The sequence below is a fragment of the Ischnura elegans genome, chromosome 1 (assembly GCF_921293095.1).
Source record: "Ischnura elegans chromosome 1, ioIscEleg1.1, whole genome shotgun sequence".
Taxonomy (NCBI): domain Eukaryota; kingdom Metazoa; phylum Arthropoda; class Insecta; order Odonata; family Coenagrionidae; genus Ischnura; species Ischnura elegans.
Genome location: NC_060246.1, coordinates 13,324,540 through 13,343,676, shown reverse-complemented (window position 1 = coordinate 13,343,676; position 19,137 = coordinate 13,324,540). Strand labels below are relative to the sequence as shown.

Sequence of the window (19,137 nt, the reverse complement as noted above, 5' to 3'; positions counted from 1 at the left end):
GAGTTTTCTGTACATATCTGAGCCAGTTTGACTAGTTTGTTTGGGATTCCCATTCTCCTGAGATATTTCCACATTTGGTTTCTGTTGATACTGTCGTACGCCTTCTTAAAATCAATAAAGAGGAGGTGCGCATCTCTATTGAACTCCCAATACTTTGATAAGATTTGTTTAATGATAAAAATTTGATCAATCGTAGACATTTGTTTTCTAAAACCTGTCTGGTGCTCTCCTATAATTTCTTCCGAGTATTCCTGTATTCTGTTATACAGTATTTTGGACAGTACTTTGTAAGCCGTGTTTATTAAAGATATTCCCCGATAATTGCTGCATACTAACCTGTCTCCTTTTTTATGCAGCGGGACTATTATAGAGAGGTTCCATTCTTTTGGTATTTTTTCCTCGTTCCATATTTTCACTATTAGTGCATGCAGCTTTCTTAAGAGAGCATTTTCCCCGGCCTTGAGGAATTCTGCTGGTATACCATCCTCTCCAGGAGCTTTGTGGTTTTTTAGAGCTTTTATCACGTTGCATACTTCCTCCTCAGATGGATCTTGGATCTGTATTTGAGGATATATATATAATTCATCTTCTTCTTCTGCTGGGATCCTGCCCGCATTAAGGAGGTTGCTAAAGTAATCCTTCCATATATTAAGGATATCTTTTTGGTTACAGGTAATTTTACCATCTTTACCTTTGACCCCAAATGTTCTAGGTTTAAAACCCTGTTTGAAATATCTCACCGAACGGAAAAATTCTCTAGAATTGTTATTTGTTCTGTCTTTACCTTTCACTTTACCTCAAGATCACTTTACCTTAAGTAATTACGACAGAATTATGCTTGAGAAATGACTTGAGCGTGTGGTGCGGAGGACGTGCAGTTGCCTTGTTCGCGCAGTACTCGCCTGTCGCTTGCATGCTGTTTTTGCTGAGTTATCGTAGGTTGACGGCCCTAGTAGTACCCGATGTCTTATAATTATTGTATGTTTTTAATTCGTCAATGATTAATCATGATAAGAATACTTAAAGGGTACATACAGTAGGCTACCCTCCCTCTCTCCGAAATCAATTGATTCACATGCATAGTATTCCAACTGAACTCCCTCGAAACCATATTTGCAGTGTATAATTTGAAATAAACTCACTGATGAATAATCACTGCCTCATCCAATCAACTGACTTAGAGCCATAGGAGGAAATACAACCTGAGGAAGTGGTGGAAAGTCAAGGTCAGGAAAAGTCATACCAATTGAAACCAGAATCAAAAATTGCTGGTGTTCAGAAAAGAAACCTCTTTCCGCCAATGCTGCTACTTCTCGAATGAATATGATAAGTGACTGACATGGAATCAGACAGGGAGATATGTAGCCAAAGGGTCAAGTATATTGTGTTTTTCTTGTAAAAAAGGCAGCATTGTATTTAAGAGTAGATTGTGAAAATTATTTTAATGTCAATATGCTATCAGGAAAGACTGGGTTACCTGTTATTGCTATGTTCAGGAAAATTAGACTCAACAAATCCTTCAATATTTTAGCCTAGAAGATCTCAATGTCTCACCCTTGACAGCGGCACGATATTTCTCTGCTTCCATTATTCCGGTGGCTAGTCTTTTGAAAAATCTAGTTTTTTGGGTTGACAAAAATAAGATGTTGCTTAATACGCCAATTCTCTTTCCTGCTCGCCTTCACATGTAGAGTCAACTATTGATTGTTTAGAAATAGAAATAGAAAAGCCAGGTAACCCAATTTGGCAAAGTTTAACCTGGATTGGAGCATAAAAAAATAGATCAGTACTCACTGCAGTGAGTGACATTTTCTATTGTATGGATAAGTTCTTTTTACTGCGATCAGTATAACAAATTGCGCTTAGTTTATTACGCTGCGATAGGTATAAAGTAAAAAAGTGAATTGCGAAGGATACTCTAAATCCGTTTTTTTACAGTACTAATCAGTGCATTATACTGCTGATTGTGAAGAAAAATAGAAATAATGTTTTTTCAAACGCAATTATTTCAAAAGGAATCATTTTTAACATTACTATAAAATCAATGAATTGTTTATAGCTCAAATATTTCTATCTAAACTCAATAAAAAAAAATAAATCATATGATTCTTCTTTAGAAAATTTCATTTCGAGGGGTAATGGTGGCCGGGCAATAGATAGTGTCATTCGCATAAACTGGATTTCTTGAGCAAATTCTAAAAGGCTGTGGGGTAAAAGTAGATCGCGCGTTCAAACTAACTGTTCACTCATTCAGTGGTAAAATTTGAGAGTTAATTAGACCACCAAGAGTTTCCAAGAATGTAGAGAGCTCTGAAGATGAAGTTAAGCTAACTAAGCAAATAGAAAGCTTTAGGACCCATGTGGAGAGAGTAATAAGAAAGGTCAGGGAATACAAGTTGCTTGTCCTTCATTCCTGCATTGACAACCGTTTGGTGCAAAAAAGCAGGAACAGAGGATATCTTTAAAAGACAATCACTTCTACCATAACGATATTCGGGCTCTGCCTCAATGATGGGGAAATTTTTTAGGAAGCGACGGAAAATACTTTGAATGATTCATTTAAAAAATTTTTTTAAATAAAGATGTATTTTTCATTTAAAAAACAGCGAGAGATTAGTTGCGCACCTAATACTATTTAACATAAATGATTGAATTTTGTCATACGTTTGCTATAGAGCTTATAATTATTTTGTAGGCTCCTAATAGAAGTTTCATAGCTAACATTAAAAGCTGTATTATCTTATGCTTATGCCTATCGCTAAGCAGCCACTATAAAAGCGGCTACAAAAGTTCATAACCTGTCAAAACCTGTACGCACTTCAGACAGTATGCATACAGAACACACCTTAAAACTGCACATAGTATGATGTGCGTAATGTGTACAGAAAAATTACCTTAAATCTGTGCGCAGAAAGCATTTCACAACATACTGAATCAAAAAGCAGATATCATACAGAAGGAAAAAAATCATAACTTCTACCATATAAACTATATTTGCACTAACTTGATGCATCAAAATTTCATGCAGAAATTTTCAACGGAGGCCGAGTAGCTACTACTGTATTCGTAAAAGCTGGTCCAGTAATGCCATAATAAATTAGAAAAACTTACCGCGAAGCCTTCACTTCTCTAAATTCTGCAGCCAAAAAGTCTGGGTTACTTTTAAAATATAATGCCATCATTATGGAATTCACCTCTGGGAGATTATCGCAACAGCCTTTTCACGAAATCGTCTTCCATTTCGCATATATTCGATATATTCTTGGTCTACGAATACAGAAAATGGATAAAATATACTTGACGTGACTAAATAACGTCATAAAATGTCTGAGAGAAAACACGGATTAAAAAAATACCGAAATATTCACTTACTCAACGACTGCTTCATTGTAGCTTCTGCGGCCGTACATGCAAAACGAAAACGCCGTAGGGAGAAATGACGTCACCAACAATCAGAGCTAACTTCGCGTTTGCAGACGCATTTCACTGTTTTAAATGAATTTCATGATAAAATCAATGGTTTACGAGAAGTTTGATCGGTGAAAATGGATTCCTGTTGAAAATTGCTATAAGAATCATATATTATTTCGATGAAAAAAATTTCATGCAACTTCCCCATTCTCATCAGCTTGTTTACTTTCCTCGACTGTCTTGGTTTCCCCTCCCTCGGTCACTGCTTATTCCCCCTTCCATCCAATTAGGCTTCCCACTGGCTGCAGCGACCACTTTCGAAACTAAATCTAGATGGCATTTGTGTCGAAAAATTTGAACGTTTATTCAACACCCTCAATCCTCTGATTGGAAGACCGCTAACCTTACAACCTGCTATGCGCTGTGGACACTACTCTCCCTGCGTTTGAACCGGGCGACAGCGAGCTTTCGGAGCGACGTTACTAATTCTTGCGCGTTGCGGCCTGAAAACGAGAGAAGATATCCGCTTATGGCAACACAGCATTACACGATTTTCGCATGCGTCGACCTGGGACTTGCCAGTTTGACGTCGCAACCGGAAAGTTTGTGTGAAATATTTGACAAGTGATAAAGTAAAGTGAAAGTGAAAATAACATGTTTCAGCAGGTATTTATTATGTCTTTGTATATTTCAAACCAAGTGAATTATAATTTACCTATTTGCACCTATATAACACAAGGTTTTTTTTCCTCCTAACTCCTGCATAAAAGAGGGTTCGTCTTAAAATCGAATGCAAAATTCTCGACGTCAATCGGGTTGCATAATATTCGTTGGAAAAAATTATGGATACCTGAGTTTGCCACCTAATATTTATAGCAATACAACGAAAAATCAACGTCAAAAATACCTGAACAGTTATTTAGCTTATTTAATTTTGTGTTTAAGTGAAAAACTATTGCCATTTTAGGCAGCAGGTAAAGCGTGCGTGCCAATCAATTGCCGGGTGCACTTCTGCTGTGTCCGCGAGATCGCCTGCTTTACCTTGGGTTCGGCTCCATTCAAGTTAGAGCTTGATCAACTTAAAAAGTTTTGTGTGATTGATTACAATTCACCTCAATTTTAACCAGAGGTGGATCCAGGATTTCTTTCTGGGGAGTGGGGGAGCACAAGCAAAGCCGTATCCAGGATTTTGTTCTGGGGGGGCATAAGGATACCTCATGATACAAAACGAGCGCAATGATAATGTGACCGTATTCAAAATCTTGCATATTTTATAAGTGTCTGGGGGGTATGTGCCCCCGTGCCCCTCCCTAGATCCACCTAGGATTGTAACGTTAAAGCCTCTATGCCGTCGCGATATAAACTGCTACAACGTCGTTCCATTTTTCCCAGAGCAACAGTATGAAGGGAAATTTTTCCCTAGGGGTCATTCCATGTCAGTTCACCCAGGCATGGCACCCACCGACTCGGATTTTAATGAAATTTTTGTCAGTAGCTACTATCACCTATCTAATAACCCATGTAAAATATTTCCACTCTCACTCTCATAGTTTGCAAGATATGTGGAGTCAAAGTTTGAGATGTTTGCTCAGAAGTGGCACTAGTGGGAGTCAAATTCCAGAGTGCAGGGCAAAGGGTAAAAATTCACAACTCAGAAACCACATAATATATTTGAATGAAATTTTGACCCATTGTCTATCCAAGTGCATAGCTTCCATAGTAATGTCTTTTATTCCCCTTGCATTGTTATGTTAGCCAAAATGATGTCAACAGTTGTTAATTAACCGATTTTTTTAGCTCAAAAACATTACTTAATATTTTCAGAATTATCACCAAAAGGCAGAGCAGTTAACTCATCCAATTTTTTTTTTTAATTGAAGGTTAATATGTGCTCCAATATACTGTGAAATAAAAATGGTGGTGTTTTGACTGCTACTATGAGTATTTCAGGTTTTACTTTTTTTTCTGCCCCCGTGAGAGGGATTTTGGACACGTACTGTAAGATAATAAGTATAAGTGTATCCATACCTTCATGAGGATATATGTATTTGAAATATTGGTCAGTAAATCTAAGACCAAACATGTAGTCTAGTGAATGTGGCTCTTGTTCATACAATTTTTTTAATAACAATACTTGGCTTGTGGCAGCTGAGGGGAAAAGAGTCCAAATGGCTCAGAAATGTGAAATGATGCGTTTTCCTGGAGGAAAGCGTCAGAAGGGGGGAGGCGAATGCTGAATGGAAGGGGGATAACAGATCTTGGGAAATGCGCTAATGTTACTTTCCCACGGCACTGAGCTTCTCCCAATGGTAGTTCCATCTCTTGGGGAAGATTCCAACTATGCGCTTGTCGTTATTAGTAGAGGCAAAGATTATCGGTGAATAAAAACTGTGAATTTCGTCATAAAAATCTGTCAATTTCAGTTTAAAATTTCGTCATAAAACTGCAATTTCGTCATAAAAAAATACAGTTTCGTCTTAAAAATTCACTCGTCACAAATATTGTTTTTTATCCCAAGAACAATAATCACCAATATAAATGTTTATTGGCATCTTAAATATATTTTTAATGGTAAAAACCATGACAAAGAAGGGTCAAAGCAAATGCTAAAGGAATAAGTTAAGCATTTGTTACATACACATCATAAACACTTTTTGCTATGTATGTATGTATTTCAACCGCATACCGCTTGACAAATGCGGGATTTATATATATGGGGAATATTTTTGATTGGTCTAAATTTCATTGTCTCATTGGCCTGCATGATGTAAAAAACTTATAGTTTTTACTTAACAAATTGATAACAAAAGTCTTTAAGGTCTTACACAAAAAATATAATATCAACACATTTTTCCTGGAGGAAAGCGTCAGAAGGGGGGAGGCGAATGCTGAATGGAAGGGGGATAACGGATCTTGGGAAATGCGCTAATGTTACTTTCCCACGGCACTGAGCTTCTCCCAATGGTAGTTCCATCTCTTGGGGAAGATTCCAACTATGCGCTTGTCGTTATTAGCAGAGGCAAACATATGTGTTTGTCAATTATCTATATTTTTTTAATATGCCCTCTGAGATTATTCACACTCTGGAATTTAAAATTGGCTGAATCCTTATTTTACTAGAATTGAGATCCATTGGTCAAACTTGACTTTAATTATACATTTTTGGAAGTTTAGTGGTTCTTTTATTTATATTTCCATGCATGGAAAATCCTCTTCCTGCATCTACATTTGCCACAGGTATTCACAGGGTTTTCACAAAATTTTCTACAAAATGGGGAAAAATCATTTTAAAGGGCAAGAATTAGTGGAAGTACTGAAAATTCTTTTCCTTCTTCCTGAACTGATCTAACAGAATCCTTCAAAGCAGAATAGCCAAAAAGTTCTTGAGTTTCTGTTAATGATTATATGAGGACATAAGCAACAATTGTGTCTAAGTCCTTCACATCAGTTATCAATATACACCTTGAGTTAAATTATCTTCCCATGGCTGTAATAATGCTCCTCCCTGGGTCACTATACAAGGAATGACAACTTGATATTAGTCTTTATCCTATTTGCTTCAGGACCTCACACATGGAAAGTTTCACAGATTTTTTGAGACTATTAAGCGAAGATTCATTTTCTTTTCCAAACTGTGCATTGCTGACTAGGGTAAAGGAATTCTATAAATTAAGGTTGATTCGGTTCTTAAATTTTTTCGGCTCTCGGTACCGTTCTGGTTCTCCCCCGTCAGTTCTCGATACTCGGTTCCAAGGATGAACTCTATTTAAATTTGCCATTAATTCAGGTAATTAAACAACCACAAGAAGTGAATGAAAATAATTTCACGAAAAATGTTAATTAACAAGAAAGGTCTGTTAAAAAAACTCAAGATCGCCTCCATAATTTTATTTACCAAGTAAAAAAGTTAAATAACACATTGTTAAGAATGCATGATCGACCAGCATGTCTCATTACATCAGGCAGCCACTGGTTCTTTCTCCAGGTTTTTTTTGTAACTTCTAAGTGAGATTAAAATACATTCTGTGATGTAACTAGCTTAAATTGTTACTTAAATTGACAACTGATTTGCATGCTTCACTCTCGCAGTTCTTATAACCTCAACAATAAACTGCTCAACACGCCGGTACAGCGACAACATTCATAAACTAAGCGGCCATGAATTAGCGTAAAATTGTAATGCGGGGTTGCATTCTGCAGGATAACCACACTTCTCGACGGCTTGCATAGGTTTATCAACTTACGAATAGGCTCTCGAAACGCATCTTGCTCGTATATCGCAGAATTGCTGTACATACACATGAATCAATCTTAACACCACTCTCAGACGAAACGATTTCCCGCTGGTGCCGTTCACGGCACAGCACACGGCGCTGCAGAAAGTCGTTTCGTCTGAAAGCCGCCCGAATTTCACGTGAACGGCGGCCGGTGAAAAGTCGTTTCGTCTGAAAGCGGCCTCAATGTAGCATAGCCTATATTTCACGCCGTAGACGGAGCATCGCCGGGCCGGATTGAAATGGGCGCCTTGCCGTCAACGCAACGGTGTGATTCGACTCGTTTGAAGACATCCATAGATCTATAGTATGTTGAAAGAACGTCACCGTGCCGTGGCCGGCTGCAGGCGAAAAGTCAGCTTGTTTGAAAGCGGCCTACGTGGCAGCGACTACAGAATGTTACAATTTTGGCGAGAGCGACAAATTGACGACCCCTTAAATGCGCGTGCTAGGGAGCAACTCTCAAAAGAAGAAAGACATTGACGCCATGCAATCGGAAAGTAATATATGCGTTTTCAAAACTTTTTTTTTTACTTTTTGGCCTTGAATACGCTGCGAACCATTTCGGATTTGGGCGCCAAATTCAAATCCTCGCAACAGTTCCGAGCCGGTTCCAAAGCACCGACTTTATGCGCTCGGTTCTTGATACCGGTTTTTTAAGAAAACTTAAAGTAATTTTTTACCGGCAACGGTGGAAAATATCGCGCCAAATTCGCAGAAAAAGTGCTTGAACGCGAAATTTCGTGGAAAAAGTGAATTTCGCGCAACCTTGAAAATTTCGCGTTATATTTCGCGGTTCGCGAAAATTCGGTGCCCCTAGTTATTAGCCATAAATGACACATTGTATTTATTTCGTCTCATTTTCGTCAAACGATGGATGCAGGAAAATTATGCGTTGGAACCGCAATCTTCAAGCGATCAATGCGATAAACGATACTTTGGGGAACGATAGATGCGGGAAAAAATTACAATGTCTATAAGGAACTTTATTTGGGACCAGAAACGGCGAACGATCAATGCGGGAACAATAGATCGAGGTTCCACTGTATAACTTTTCTTTTGAAAGTGGCAATGTAATGACTTCTTTTCTCTGCTATCGTAATACCCTGAAACCAAAACTGAATCGATCTCTCTAATCAGAGGCAAATCATGTTCCCTTCATACTGTTGCTCTGGGAAAAATGGAACGACGTTGTAGCAGTTTATATCGCGACGGCATAGAGGCTTTAACGTTACAATCCTAGGTGGATCTAGGGAGGGGCACGGGGGCACATACCCCCCAGACACTTAAAAAATATGCAAGATTTTGAATACGGTCACATTATCATTGCGCTCGTTTTGTATCATGAGGTATCCTTATGCCCCCCCAGAACAAAATCCTGGATACGGCTTTGCTTGTGCTCCCCCACTCCCCAGAAAGAAATCCTGGATCCACCTCTGGTTAAAATTGAGGTGAATTGTAATCAATCACACAAAATTTTTTAAGTTGATCAAGCTCTAACTTGAATGGAGCCGAACCCAGGGTAAAGCAGGCGATCTCGCGGACACGGCAGAAGTTGTGGAAATATTTTACATGGGTTATTAGATAGGTGATAGTAGCTGGTGACAAAAATTTCATTAAAATCCGAGTCGGTGGGTGTCATTTTGAAAATTTCTGGGTGATTTGACGTGGAATGACCCCTAGTGGAGTTCCAAAATAGGAGGATAGCCTTAGAATCGTGTTCGTCTTAGATTTGTGCTAATACGGTGTATGGAATTGTTTTTCGATTTATTATGTTCTATAAACAATTTTCATAAAATATTTTCCGTTAAATAAGATAGAATCAATTTATTATATTCTATAAACAATTTAAATAAAATATTGTCCGTTAAATAAGAAAGATTGGGGTGGGGGAAATTCGGTTAATGTGCAGTAATAACAACGTGCACAAAAAACAATCTCTCGGCAAGGAAATTAAAAAAGGACCTCGGGTGTCCGGACGGAAGAGGGTCCGACGGGTATTCGGCGTCCAGGCATGAGCGCGGTTGGGCTAGTCCTTTAGTCGGCCCTGAATTTTGCAAACAATAGATCACGTCATAACAGATATCACTTTTCATTGCGGCGTTAACATTCACGGGGTTTGTCGCGTACGTTAATTTTCTGTTGATATGCGGCCAGTGATTTTCTTATTGTTGGCATATTAACGGACCGTGAATTTAGCGAAATTGAGACCGTGAAAACCTGGAAAAAGCCGTGAATTTCATTATTCAGGTAGAGTGGGGACCCTGGAGTTTTCACTGCAATAAAGTTCTTTTTGTAACCACTGGGACCAGGACAGAGGTTTTCAATTTCCTAATAACATTTCTGTTACTGGAGATTGGATTATTCTTTTCATCAGGACTAATGGTTTGTTTTGTAAAAAATAGAACTTCGTAATAAGGTTGTTCATATTTATGAGAGTCTACTACAAAGAGAAGACCTCTTATCAGTGGGATGCAGTGATGAAACATATCTTTCAAAACTACAACTCTGTGTTTTGATGTTACATGTAATTTTTCATGAGTGAATGTGCTCTAGCAATAAACTTGATGCACCAAATTTTTCACAAGAGCTGACATTAATGAGATATTTAATATAGTTTATTAATAGTATTATACAGTGCAACCTCGATATAACGACACCCCACGGTGCACTAATAAACACTCGCTATAGCGAATTGTCGCTTTACCGGAGGTGTAGCAAATAATAGCCAATATACCTGTTGCGAACAGATATACAGGAACAGGAATGGTGCGGCGACAGATAAACATCTATCCAAACGTAAGCATAAATCCAGACGAAAGGCGATGTTTTTTTTTGCATCACTAAATTTCCTTACTCAAACAACGACTAACTATTCAAACAATTTATAAGCGCCGCACTGAATAAAAATCATGGAAAGCATTGTTTCGTCAATCATTATGCCAATTCACAACCGACGAAGCCATTTTTCTATGCACTTAATTAGTTCATTTACGTAATCATTCTATTATTTTGGTATTTTCCACTGAAAATTCAAAAATTAACTGATGAAACAGTATCGCGGTTATTTAATGCCTCAAATGTTTCCATTGGTGTATGTTTATTGTTTCTGTACGTTAAGCGGCAGTGAAGTGAAATAACGCATTACATTTGTTTCTACAGGCGAAAACGGTGGAAGGTTGTATAACGCTGCCGCCTTGGAAGACTTTTTTCTATCAGATAATGTAATATCTTCATCATCTACGGTAAAAAGTTTGCTAAGCTTGAAAAATTATGTGATTAAAATTGCCGTTATTGAAAAAAAGTTTCTTTTTGAGTGTTACGCTCGCGACGTATTTTAAATAACACACCGAGTTTACCACGGCACTGCAAACGAGAGTTAGTTGTTCTGTGAGTTCTTCCAGCGGCCACCAGGGGATGCTCGGCTACCCACGTGACAAAAGAGAGCGCCAGTACGACTCCGACCACTGACGCGAATAGTTCACCCTTGTAAATCCGCAACGGAGAATAAATACGTCCATCCGGACAATTCACGCTGAGTATCATTGCTTCGTACATCCTACATCATCGCTAAGGCGCACTACCTACCCTACCGCATCATTGCAAGAAATACCTCATACTGCAAGGGTTTTTTCGGGGAGTTGTATGTAAAAAAAGTTCTGTTTCGTCTATGTTATATGACGCGGGGAATACTTCTAAAGATACTTATGATCGGAGTCCTTTCTTCCTCGACTTCGGGTTTACACCGCAGGCATGACCAGCAATTATGAGGGGAGATAACGCTTTGGTGCTTCGCATTAGTATAATCAACCTTCCGCACTCTTAAAATTCTCGATTCGCAATCTATCCTTGAAATAATCCGCTTTAGGCTTGGGCGTAGCCTCTTTCTCAGAAGTTCCCGCAGATTTGAATGGGCAAAACCACCCGAACAAATCTCCTTATAACTCTTCATCGTCTGCATTCTTTGGGCGCTTTTGTTTTTTTTTAATTTTCAGAGCGAATAGGAAGATTAATTAATTTCGACACTCTCATATTACTCCTTTATTTTTATTTTCTCGCTTAGACGTGTTTGGTGTTTTTTTGGCCATGGTGACTGCCTGCCATCAAATGCTTTCTATTCACGCAACTCACGAACGTGGGGGTATGCTGCCGACTGCTTTCTGCCGCCCGAGGAACAAAAGAAGATGAAGCATTCGCGAATGCTAATGCCACAATATTTTCACCAAAATTAACTACTTATTTATCGAACGACAGTTTACCACATAAATTTGAGACTGAGCACTCCATCAACTTCATTTCTAAGAGATCGCTAGCAATTACAGAGGTTAAGGAGTCTTGATGAAAGTCTTCCGGCGGTGAAACCCTCGCTATGGCGAGAGCCAACACCAAAAGGGTCTCGTAAAAACGAATTTTTTAACACGCTTATTATAGGGTCAATTGAGGGTGCATCGGCTATCTCTCGTTATAGCGGGAGTGTCGCTATAGCCCGTACTCGCTTTAACGAGGTTCCACTGTAGTTAATAGTTAGTATTATAGCTAATTAATAGTTTATTTTAGTAGTGTATATTTAAAGTTTTTATATTTCGTTTGATTGTAGATTCAAGTGATGAAATTAGTGCAAAGATTTGGGTAATCATGTCTTTTTCAAGGTTCAAAGATTGAAACATCCTTTCTCAGTAAATTTCTGAAACTATTTCTTTTCTCCCATAGCTGGGGATGAAACGCTCTTGGAGGCAGCTACTGGTGCGATGCGAGCCATGTCTGAAAGAGTGTTCAAGATGGACCCTAAGGCGTTTGCTGCTGTAATATCCATGTCTCAATTGCAGGTATGCATGCACAATTTGATTTAATGGGAGGCACACCCTGAAACCCAAACCAAGTGATACTGCTTTGTCATTGATACACAGAGTGAGCGATAGAAGTGTAACTGAGATGAGAGAATCCAATGGAAATAAACATATCATTACATTATTAATGGGACTCAAGTTGTCTTGAGCTGAGCGATGTAATGTTTGTTGCAACAATGCAGTTATTGAACTTAAACGGAAAAGCAAGGCATATTTGATCGACTATCAACAGTTGCTGATATTAAAATGGAAGAGATTGAAAAGTTGTGGCCTTGCAATAGTTCAACATCCAAATAAGCAGATTTTCTCTTTGTTTTTCTTGTTTTGGTGTAGTCATGAACTGCAGGTTACTATAATTATAAGTCAATTTTTTCATTCAGTTTGTCGCTAGGAAAACTCTTTTCTAAACATCAGGACTCCCACTCAACCGTGAAAACCTTAAAACCGTGAATTGTGAACCGTGAATAAGCCGTGAATTTCGTCTACCGTGAGAAAGCCTGGAAATAGCCGTGAATTTCGTCATAAAACCTTAGAAATCTCTCAAACTTGATTGTAGAACTACGATAGACAGATAAAAAGAAATATCGATATTTCGATCATGTTTCAAGGTCGAGTCACGTGCAGATGCTGTCCACTCATTTATCTGCTCACGTGTATTCGAAGCGCAACTATTAATTGGTCCGCGTGTGCCATGACAGCACATTGACCTTAAGCCTGCGATTGGAAGACGTTAATCCTGGCAAAAAATCAGGCACTTCTTCACTTCCTTGCCACCCTGCTCTATCCATTTTCCCACTCACACCCTTTTAGCCGGACATGAATTTTGCTAACGATATGTGAAGTAATTAGAGATAGCACTTTCATTGCTGCGTTTGCATTCAAGGCATCTCTTGTCTTTGTTACATTTTTAGTTAATGTGCGGCCGATGATTGTTTCAAGATCAATTTTTCTGCCTAAAATGCCTTATCTATAAACCGTGAATTTAATGACATTTAGACCGTGAAAACCTGGAAAAAACCGTGAATTTAATAAAGTAGTTAGAGTGGGAACCCTGAACATGTTAATAAAGGTGTATGAAGTTAACTTATATTTTAAATTAACGTGGGTAATTTTTTTTACCTAACTTTATGGAGGCCAAAATTTAACAAATGGAGTACAGTTAAAGTTCATTTCAAAATGCCTGCCTCGTGTGTACTCTGAGTTTCCAAAACTTATAGGGCTCTCTAGTATCCCTGGCGACAATAGTCACTCAATACATTAACAAAGTTCTTGGTAATAAACATGAAGTGGAATCAGTGACGAATTTTATAGCAATCTGATGAAAGTGAATTTCACTTTTTGTTCGTCTGCATTATAAGTCAATTTTTTCATTCATTTTGAGAAGTTGCTTCTGAGGCGAAAATTTTTTTTCAATTAGGATATCTCTCTATATAGGCTTCAGTAGAATCTCACAAATGACAATTAATTAACCTTCTCGGCTTAAATGCGTGCCCATTTCTCTCTCTTGAGTGCTACATAATCATATTTGCTTGATCTGTTAAAAGTTTATAGTTTATATCTATACATGTGTCATCTAGGGGTTTTAATGTCTCTCCTGGTTTTCGGTTAATTTCTTTACCTGGAGTGCACTGAATACCATTGATTAGTGAGCAAAAATTGGAAAAAAGAAGATGGCAAAGAAATGCTTCAAGAAGATCTGGACAATTGACTAAGGCTGGAAGTTCAGAGCAGGAGGCTGACGCCACAGTGGCTATTATGAGTAAAGTATGTAAAGGTGCATCTTAAAACTTGTGAAGTGTATGCAAGGAAAACATGATAGCAGAATAAAATGAGGAAAATGGAAGGGGTCGCCACATTTTGTTATAAACTTTGATAAAATTAAAAAAATTGTCTTTCTCAATTCAAGAACTTCATACAGTAGACTCTCGTTATTATGAATTTCACCAGAGGTTCATAATAATGAAGTTCGTATGAACGTTTCTTTTAGGAATGGTCGAAAAAAACCGTATATGATAAACGTGATTGAATTACGTGGAAATATATATAAGCAGGAAAATTCATTTCACTTTTTCGACAGAAGAATGCAGCATGACGCAATCAAGGGTTGATATCTTCCTGATATATAGTAAGTCCGATATACGAACTAGATGCCTTCCAATAGCTTGTTCGTAAGTTGATAAATCTACAGTCTGGCTGCCAAGAATTGTCTGATGATAAACAGAATGGTTTAGGTCGGGGCAGCGTTGCCAGGTAAAAAAGGGAAATGCCTACAAAGGGCTTCGTGACGAAAGGAGCTGGAAGGGACAACGAGCGTGAAGGACCTCGAAGAAGAATCACTTGTTTTGGTGATTCTAAGAAAGGGCATGTTTTGGTGGATCAGGCTTATTTCGAAGCTCACTATGCATTTCACAACGTTGTATGAGTAGGCGATGGTGTGTGGTGTGTTTGGGGGACAGCGATCGGCTGTAAACGGTGCTGGCACTGGGTTATCTGCCCCTCCTATTGTGCCGTTATCGGACAACTCTCGCCAGCCGGACTGTCTGCTAGGCATCAAGGAGTACCATTATCCTGCAGAATGCAACACTGAATAAAAATTGTGCCCTAGCTAACGATTGAGACGAACTGATCTAGCTGGGTGTGCAACACAGCTGAAGCCGAAAAAATTGCTCTCCTTGGCAAGGAAGGAAAGGGCGAAACGCTGAACAGTTCCTAACATCCCACCGGATTCAATGATCCTTTGTTGAGATTATGTCCTTAGTGCGAGTTCCTCTTTGCCGCTACACGCGGCAACGGCCTAATCAAAAGGTGCCAAATTCGAAATTTGAAATTTTGGAATGCTGGCATCTCTGAAAGTTCGTAAATCAAATATGCGTCTAGAAAGAGGACTAACTGTACGTCAAATTTATGAGCTGAAATTTATGATGAAGAAAGAACCATAATTGACGCTCTCGGGCACAGTACACGAGGAGAACTTAAATGTGGTGCGATTATTAAAACTTAGTGTGGTGAATATCCACCTAAATGCCATTGCTCGTGCATGGAACTTGGCAATAAAGTTCATTTTGTAACTGCCGGGACTGAGGTTTGTAATTTTGTAAAAACGAAAGTTTTGTAATAAAGTTTCTTTTACTATATAGGTATTGGATAGGCCTTTTCGTCAGGACCTGCGATTTGCTTCGTACTAACGAGAACTTTGTAATAACATTGTTCATATTAACGAGAATCTACTGAATTGAGGCATTCTGTGTAGTTTGATTTTCCATATTTCTGGAGATTTGGCTTCTATTGCAAAGAGTCAGTTGCCACTGCAGCATCAGAATCAGCTCCAGAGTTATGCCGTTACCCAAAAATTGTTTTCTTTCCTAAATGAACTATTACCCCTACCAAATGTGTTTTTAACTTGTAGAGGAGGGGGTTGTACCTGCCAAGTGCACATGACTGTTGGTTGATATCATGATTGTCGATTTCCCTGCACCTTTGACCACCATCGAATGCAGATTCACATTCAGATACCAGAGGCATTACCTGCACATGGAAATGAGTTTATGTAGCAAATTGAACCTTCACATGTGCAGTCATACTGAGTGTTAATTAAATGGGGAATGGGTAAAGTTAGACTGGATGTGTTTTGCTTATTGGGAACACCACCATTAAAATTCACTTGTAACTCAATTGTTCAACTTTCATACAGTGCAACCTCGATATAACGACACCCCACGGTGCACTAATAAACACTCGCTATAGCGAATTGTCGCTTTACCGGAGGTGGAGCAAACAATAGCCAATATACCTGTTGCGAACAGATATACAGGAACAGGAGTGGTGCGGCGACAGATAAACATCTATCCGATAAACGTAAGCATAAATCCAGACGAAAGGCGATGTTTTTTGCATCACTAAATTTTCTTACTCAAATAACGACTACTTCTTCCAACAATTTATAAGCGCCGCACTGAATAAAAATGATGCAAAGCATTGTTTCATCAATCATTATATTTATCGAACGACAGTTTACCACATAAATTTGAGACTGAGCACTCCATTAACTTCATTTCTAACAGATCGCTAGCAATTACAGAGGTTAAGGAGTCTTGATGAAAGTCTTCCGGCGGTGAAACCCTCGCTATGGCGAGAGCCAACACCGAAAGGGTCTCGTAAAAACGATTTTTTTAACACGCCTATTATAGGGTCAATTGACGGTGCATCGGCTATATCTCGTTATAGCGGGGGTGTCGCTATAGCCCGTACTCGCTTTAACGAGGTTCCACTGTATGTTTTTTTTCATTTGTTATACAATTCATTCATTCAATTACGTAAGCATAAAAGAAAAGTTTCATGGGGGAGATTTAAAATACTTGGTACTGCGGGATGTGTTTTCAGGACCTTGAAAAATTTGTGTGCATTGTTTACATGTACAAGGGTTGTATTTCTGAGGCACTCCTTTTGCATGTGTGATAAGTATTTTCGTTGAGACTTTCAACGAGGTAAAAGGGCTAATTTATGTGGACAGTCTTGTCTCAAATGAAAGCTCATTACATACAATGTCATAGGTTTGGAGCAAAGCCTGCTGTAGCTACTATCATGTAATTTTTTTCTTACTCATTTCAGTTGTTGCTGGATGTTGAAGCAAAATGCAAGGATTCCATCACTAGAGTAAATATAATCAGAACTGTTGGGACTATGGGTGAAGCCCTGGCTCATTCCTCGACAGATGATAGTTGCAATCTTTTAGGGGTATGTATTATTTCATAATTCTGAAGGAAATTGTGATTAGGTTAGTACTCACTATTGTAATTTCAATGATTTACTTTTGATATTGCCTCCTTTTTTACCTTAAGCCCTCTGTTACTGTAAACTCTTTTTCTCATTATGATAAGCATTGTTGGCAGCTAAAAGGAAGTCTGTGGGCCTCGTATGAGGCATTTTCACTTTTCTTTGTAAAAAGTTGCATGTTCCTAACAGTTAGAAAAAATCATGTCCAAATTTTTATTTTTTTGCTTTCAATTGCCCTTGTGTTTTTGTAGTTTGTTTTAAGAAAATATAGGTATTAGCTAATCTAGTCAAATTTTCCTCTTCCAACAGAATCCTTTCCATATATATAAAACACTTCTTTCATTGCTCAAGTCGTAAATTATATAGATTCTCTTCAAGTTTATGCCTGTTTAAGATGCTGTATGACAAACGACTGTACTGATCATGATACAATGCATTTATCAGTTAGCATTAGTGCAAAGCATGAGTGATGAGTTCCCCAAGGGCATCAAATTTTCATCATGAAAGGTTCGAAAATACCCCAAATTCCCCAGGGTGATGAGTGCCCCAAAATTATTAGTTCATTCTGCCAATTTTCTCCCCAATAAATTGTTTTCAAACAATAGGTTGGAAAGGGAGGAGTGGAAAGAATTTTCATGTTGTTAGACTTCAAAGCAAGATCCAATGTGTGGCTGATTTTGAGGTCTTAGTCCCTTTACAAGTTATGTCTTTTCTTCTGATTTATATAAAACGATGGCATAGGATAAGATCAGCTTGAAAGAAGAATTGGGAGCATCAGACTTAGACACTCTTGCACAAAAGAAAGCCTTTCTTCATGTCGGTGAATTCTTCTCGGGTTTCCATCCGGGTGAGCTCCATCTCCATCGCTGCCGACGTTTCGATAGAATCCTTTTCTATCGTCATCAGGGCCGATGATGCCAGTAGGAAAGTGCCAGGTTTATATATCCTCGGTCGTTATGTTGGGTTGTTCTGATTGGCGGAGAAAGAGTGCGCTTTTCCCGCCACTTTCAAAATCGGGTTCTATGCCTTACTTAAGTTGAAACCCTCATCTCTGTTGAAGTTTTTCTTGGAGAGTCATATTTCAATTGACTCCTTGGTGAGGCGATCCCAGTAGCCGCTGGAGTGACAGAGCATTTTGGTGTTTTCCCAGCGAATCGCGTGGTTGAGATTGATGGCGTGCTCCGCAACCGCCGATTTCGATGGTTGGCACAGTCGGAGATGACGCTTATGCTCTTTGATTCGGGTCTCGATCGTTCTTCCCGTTTCACCGATATACTCCTCACCACACTCGCATGGTATGCTGTAGACACCAGGCAATTTCAGTCCTGCAGGGTCTTTGGCACGAACTAAGACTTGTCTTAGTTTTTTGTGAGGCAGATGCACTGTCCGTATGTTGTGTTTATGAAGAATGCGCGAAATCTTGCCGGATACCGTAGAGACGTACGGCAGGTATGCGTTGGCCACCGGTTTCCGCTCTTCTTCATGTGTCTTCCTTTTTCCTTCAAAGGCCCTTTTCAGGACCATGGAGATTTCTCTCGAGCTATAACCTTTGGTAAGATGAAATCTTACCTTTCTTCATGTGTCCGTACAGTAACTGACAAAATAGGAAGCACACTGCGGAGACAGGGGATGAAAACCATGTAAATCACTTTTAAGAATTATGAATTTCATTAGGGGAGTGAAGGAAGTTATTTCGCTGCAAGTGAAAGGACTGCTTGAGACATCTCACTGATCATGAGGCAATGTATGCATCGGCAAATCTGATCACTCCTTGCAAACCCAACTAGCACTACACGAGTGTTTGATTCGACTTAGATAACCCCTAGAGGGTG

At 38.9% G+C, this 19,137-nt stretch overlaps 1 protein-coding gene across 2 annotated transcripts in view; it reads left to right on the top strand.

The window, feature by feature from the left end:
- The window catches only part of LOC124155873 (HEAT repeat-containing protein 3), a 42,321-nt gene that overhangs the window by 15,789 nt on the left and 7,395 nt on the right, over window positions 1-19,137 (top strand). For both annotated transcript variants that reach the window (XM_046530045.1, XM_046530036.1), the window contains exons 10-11: window positions 12,396-12,511; window positions 17,141-17,266. In XM_046530045.1, coding sequence (XP_046386001.1) covers window positions 12,396-12,511; window positions 17,141-17,266 — 242 coding nt within the window. The remainder of the gene's footprint in view (window positions 1-12,395; window positions 12,512-17,140; window positions 17,267-19,137) is intronic.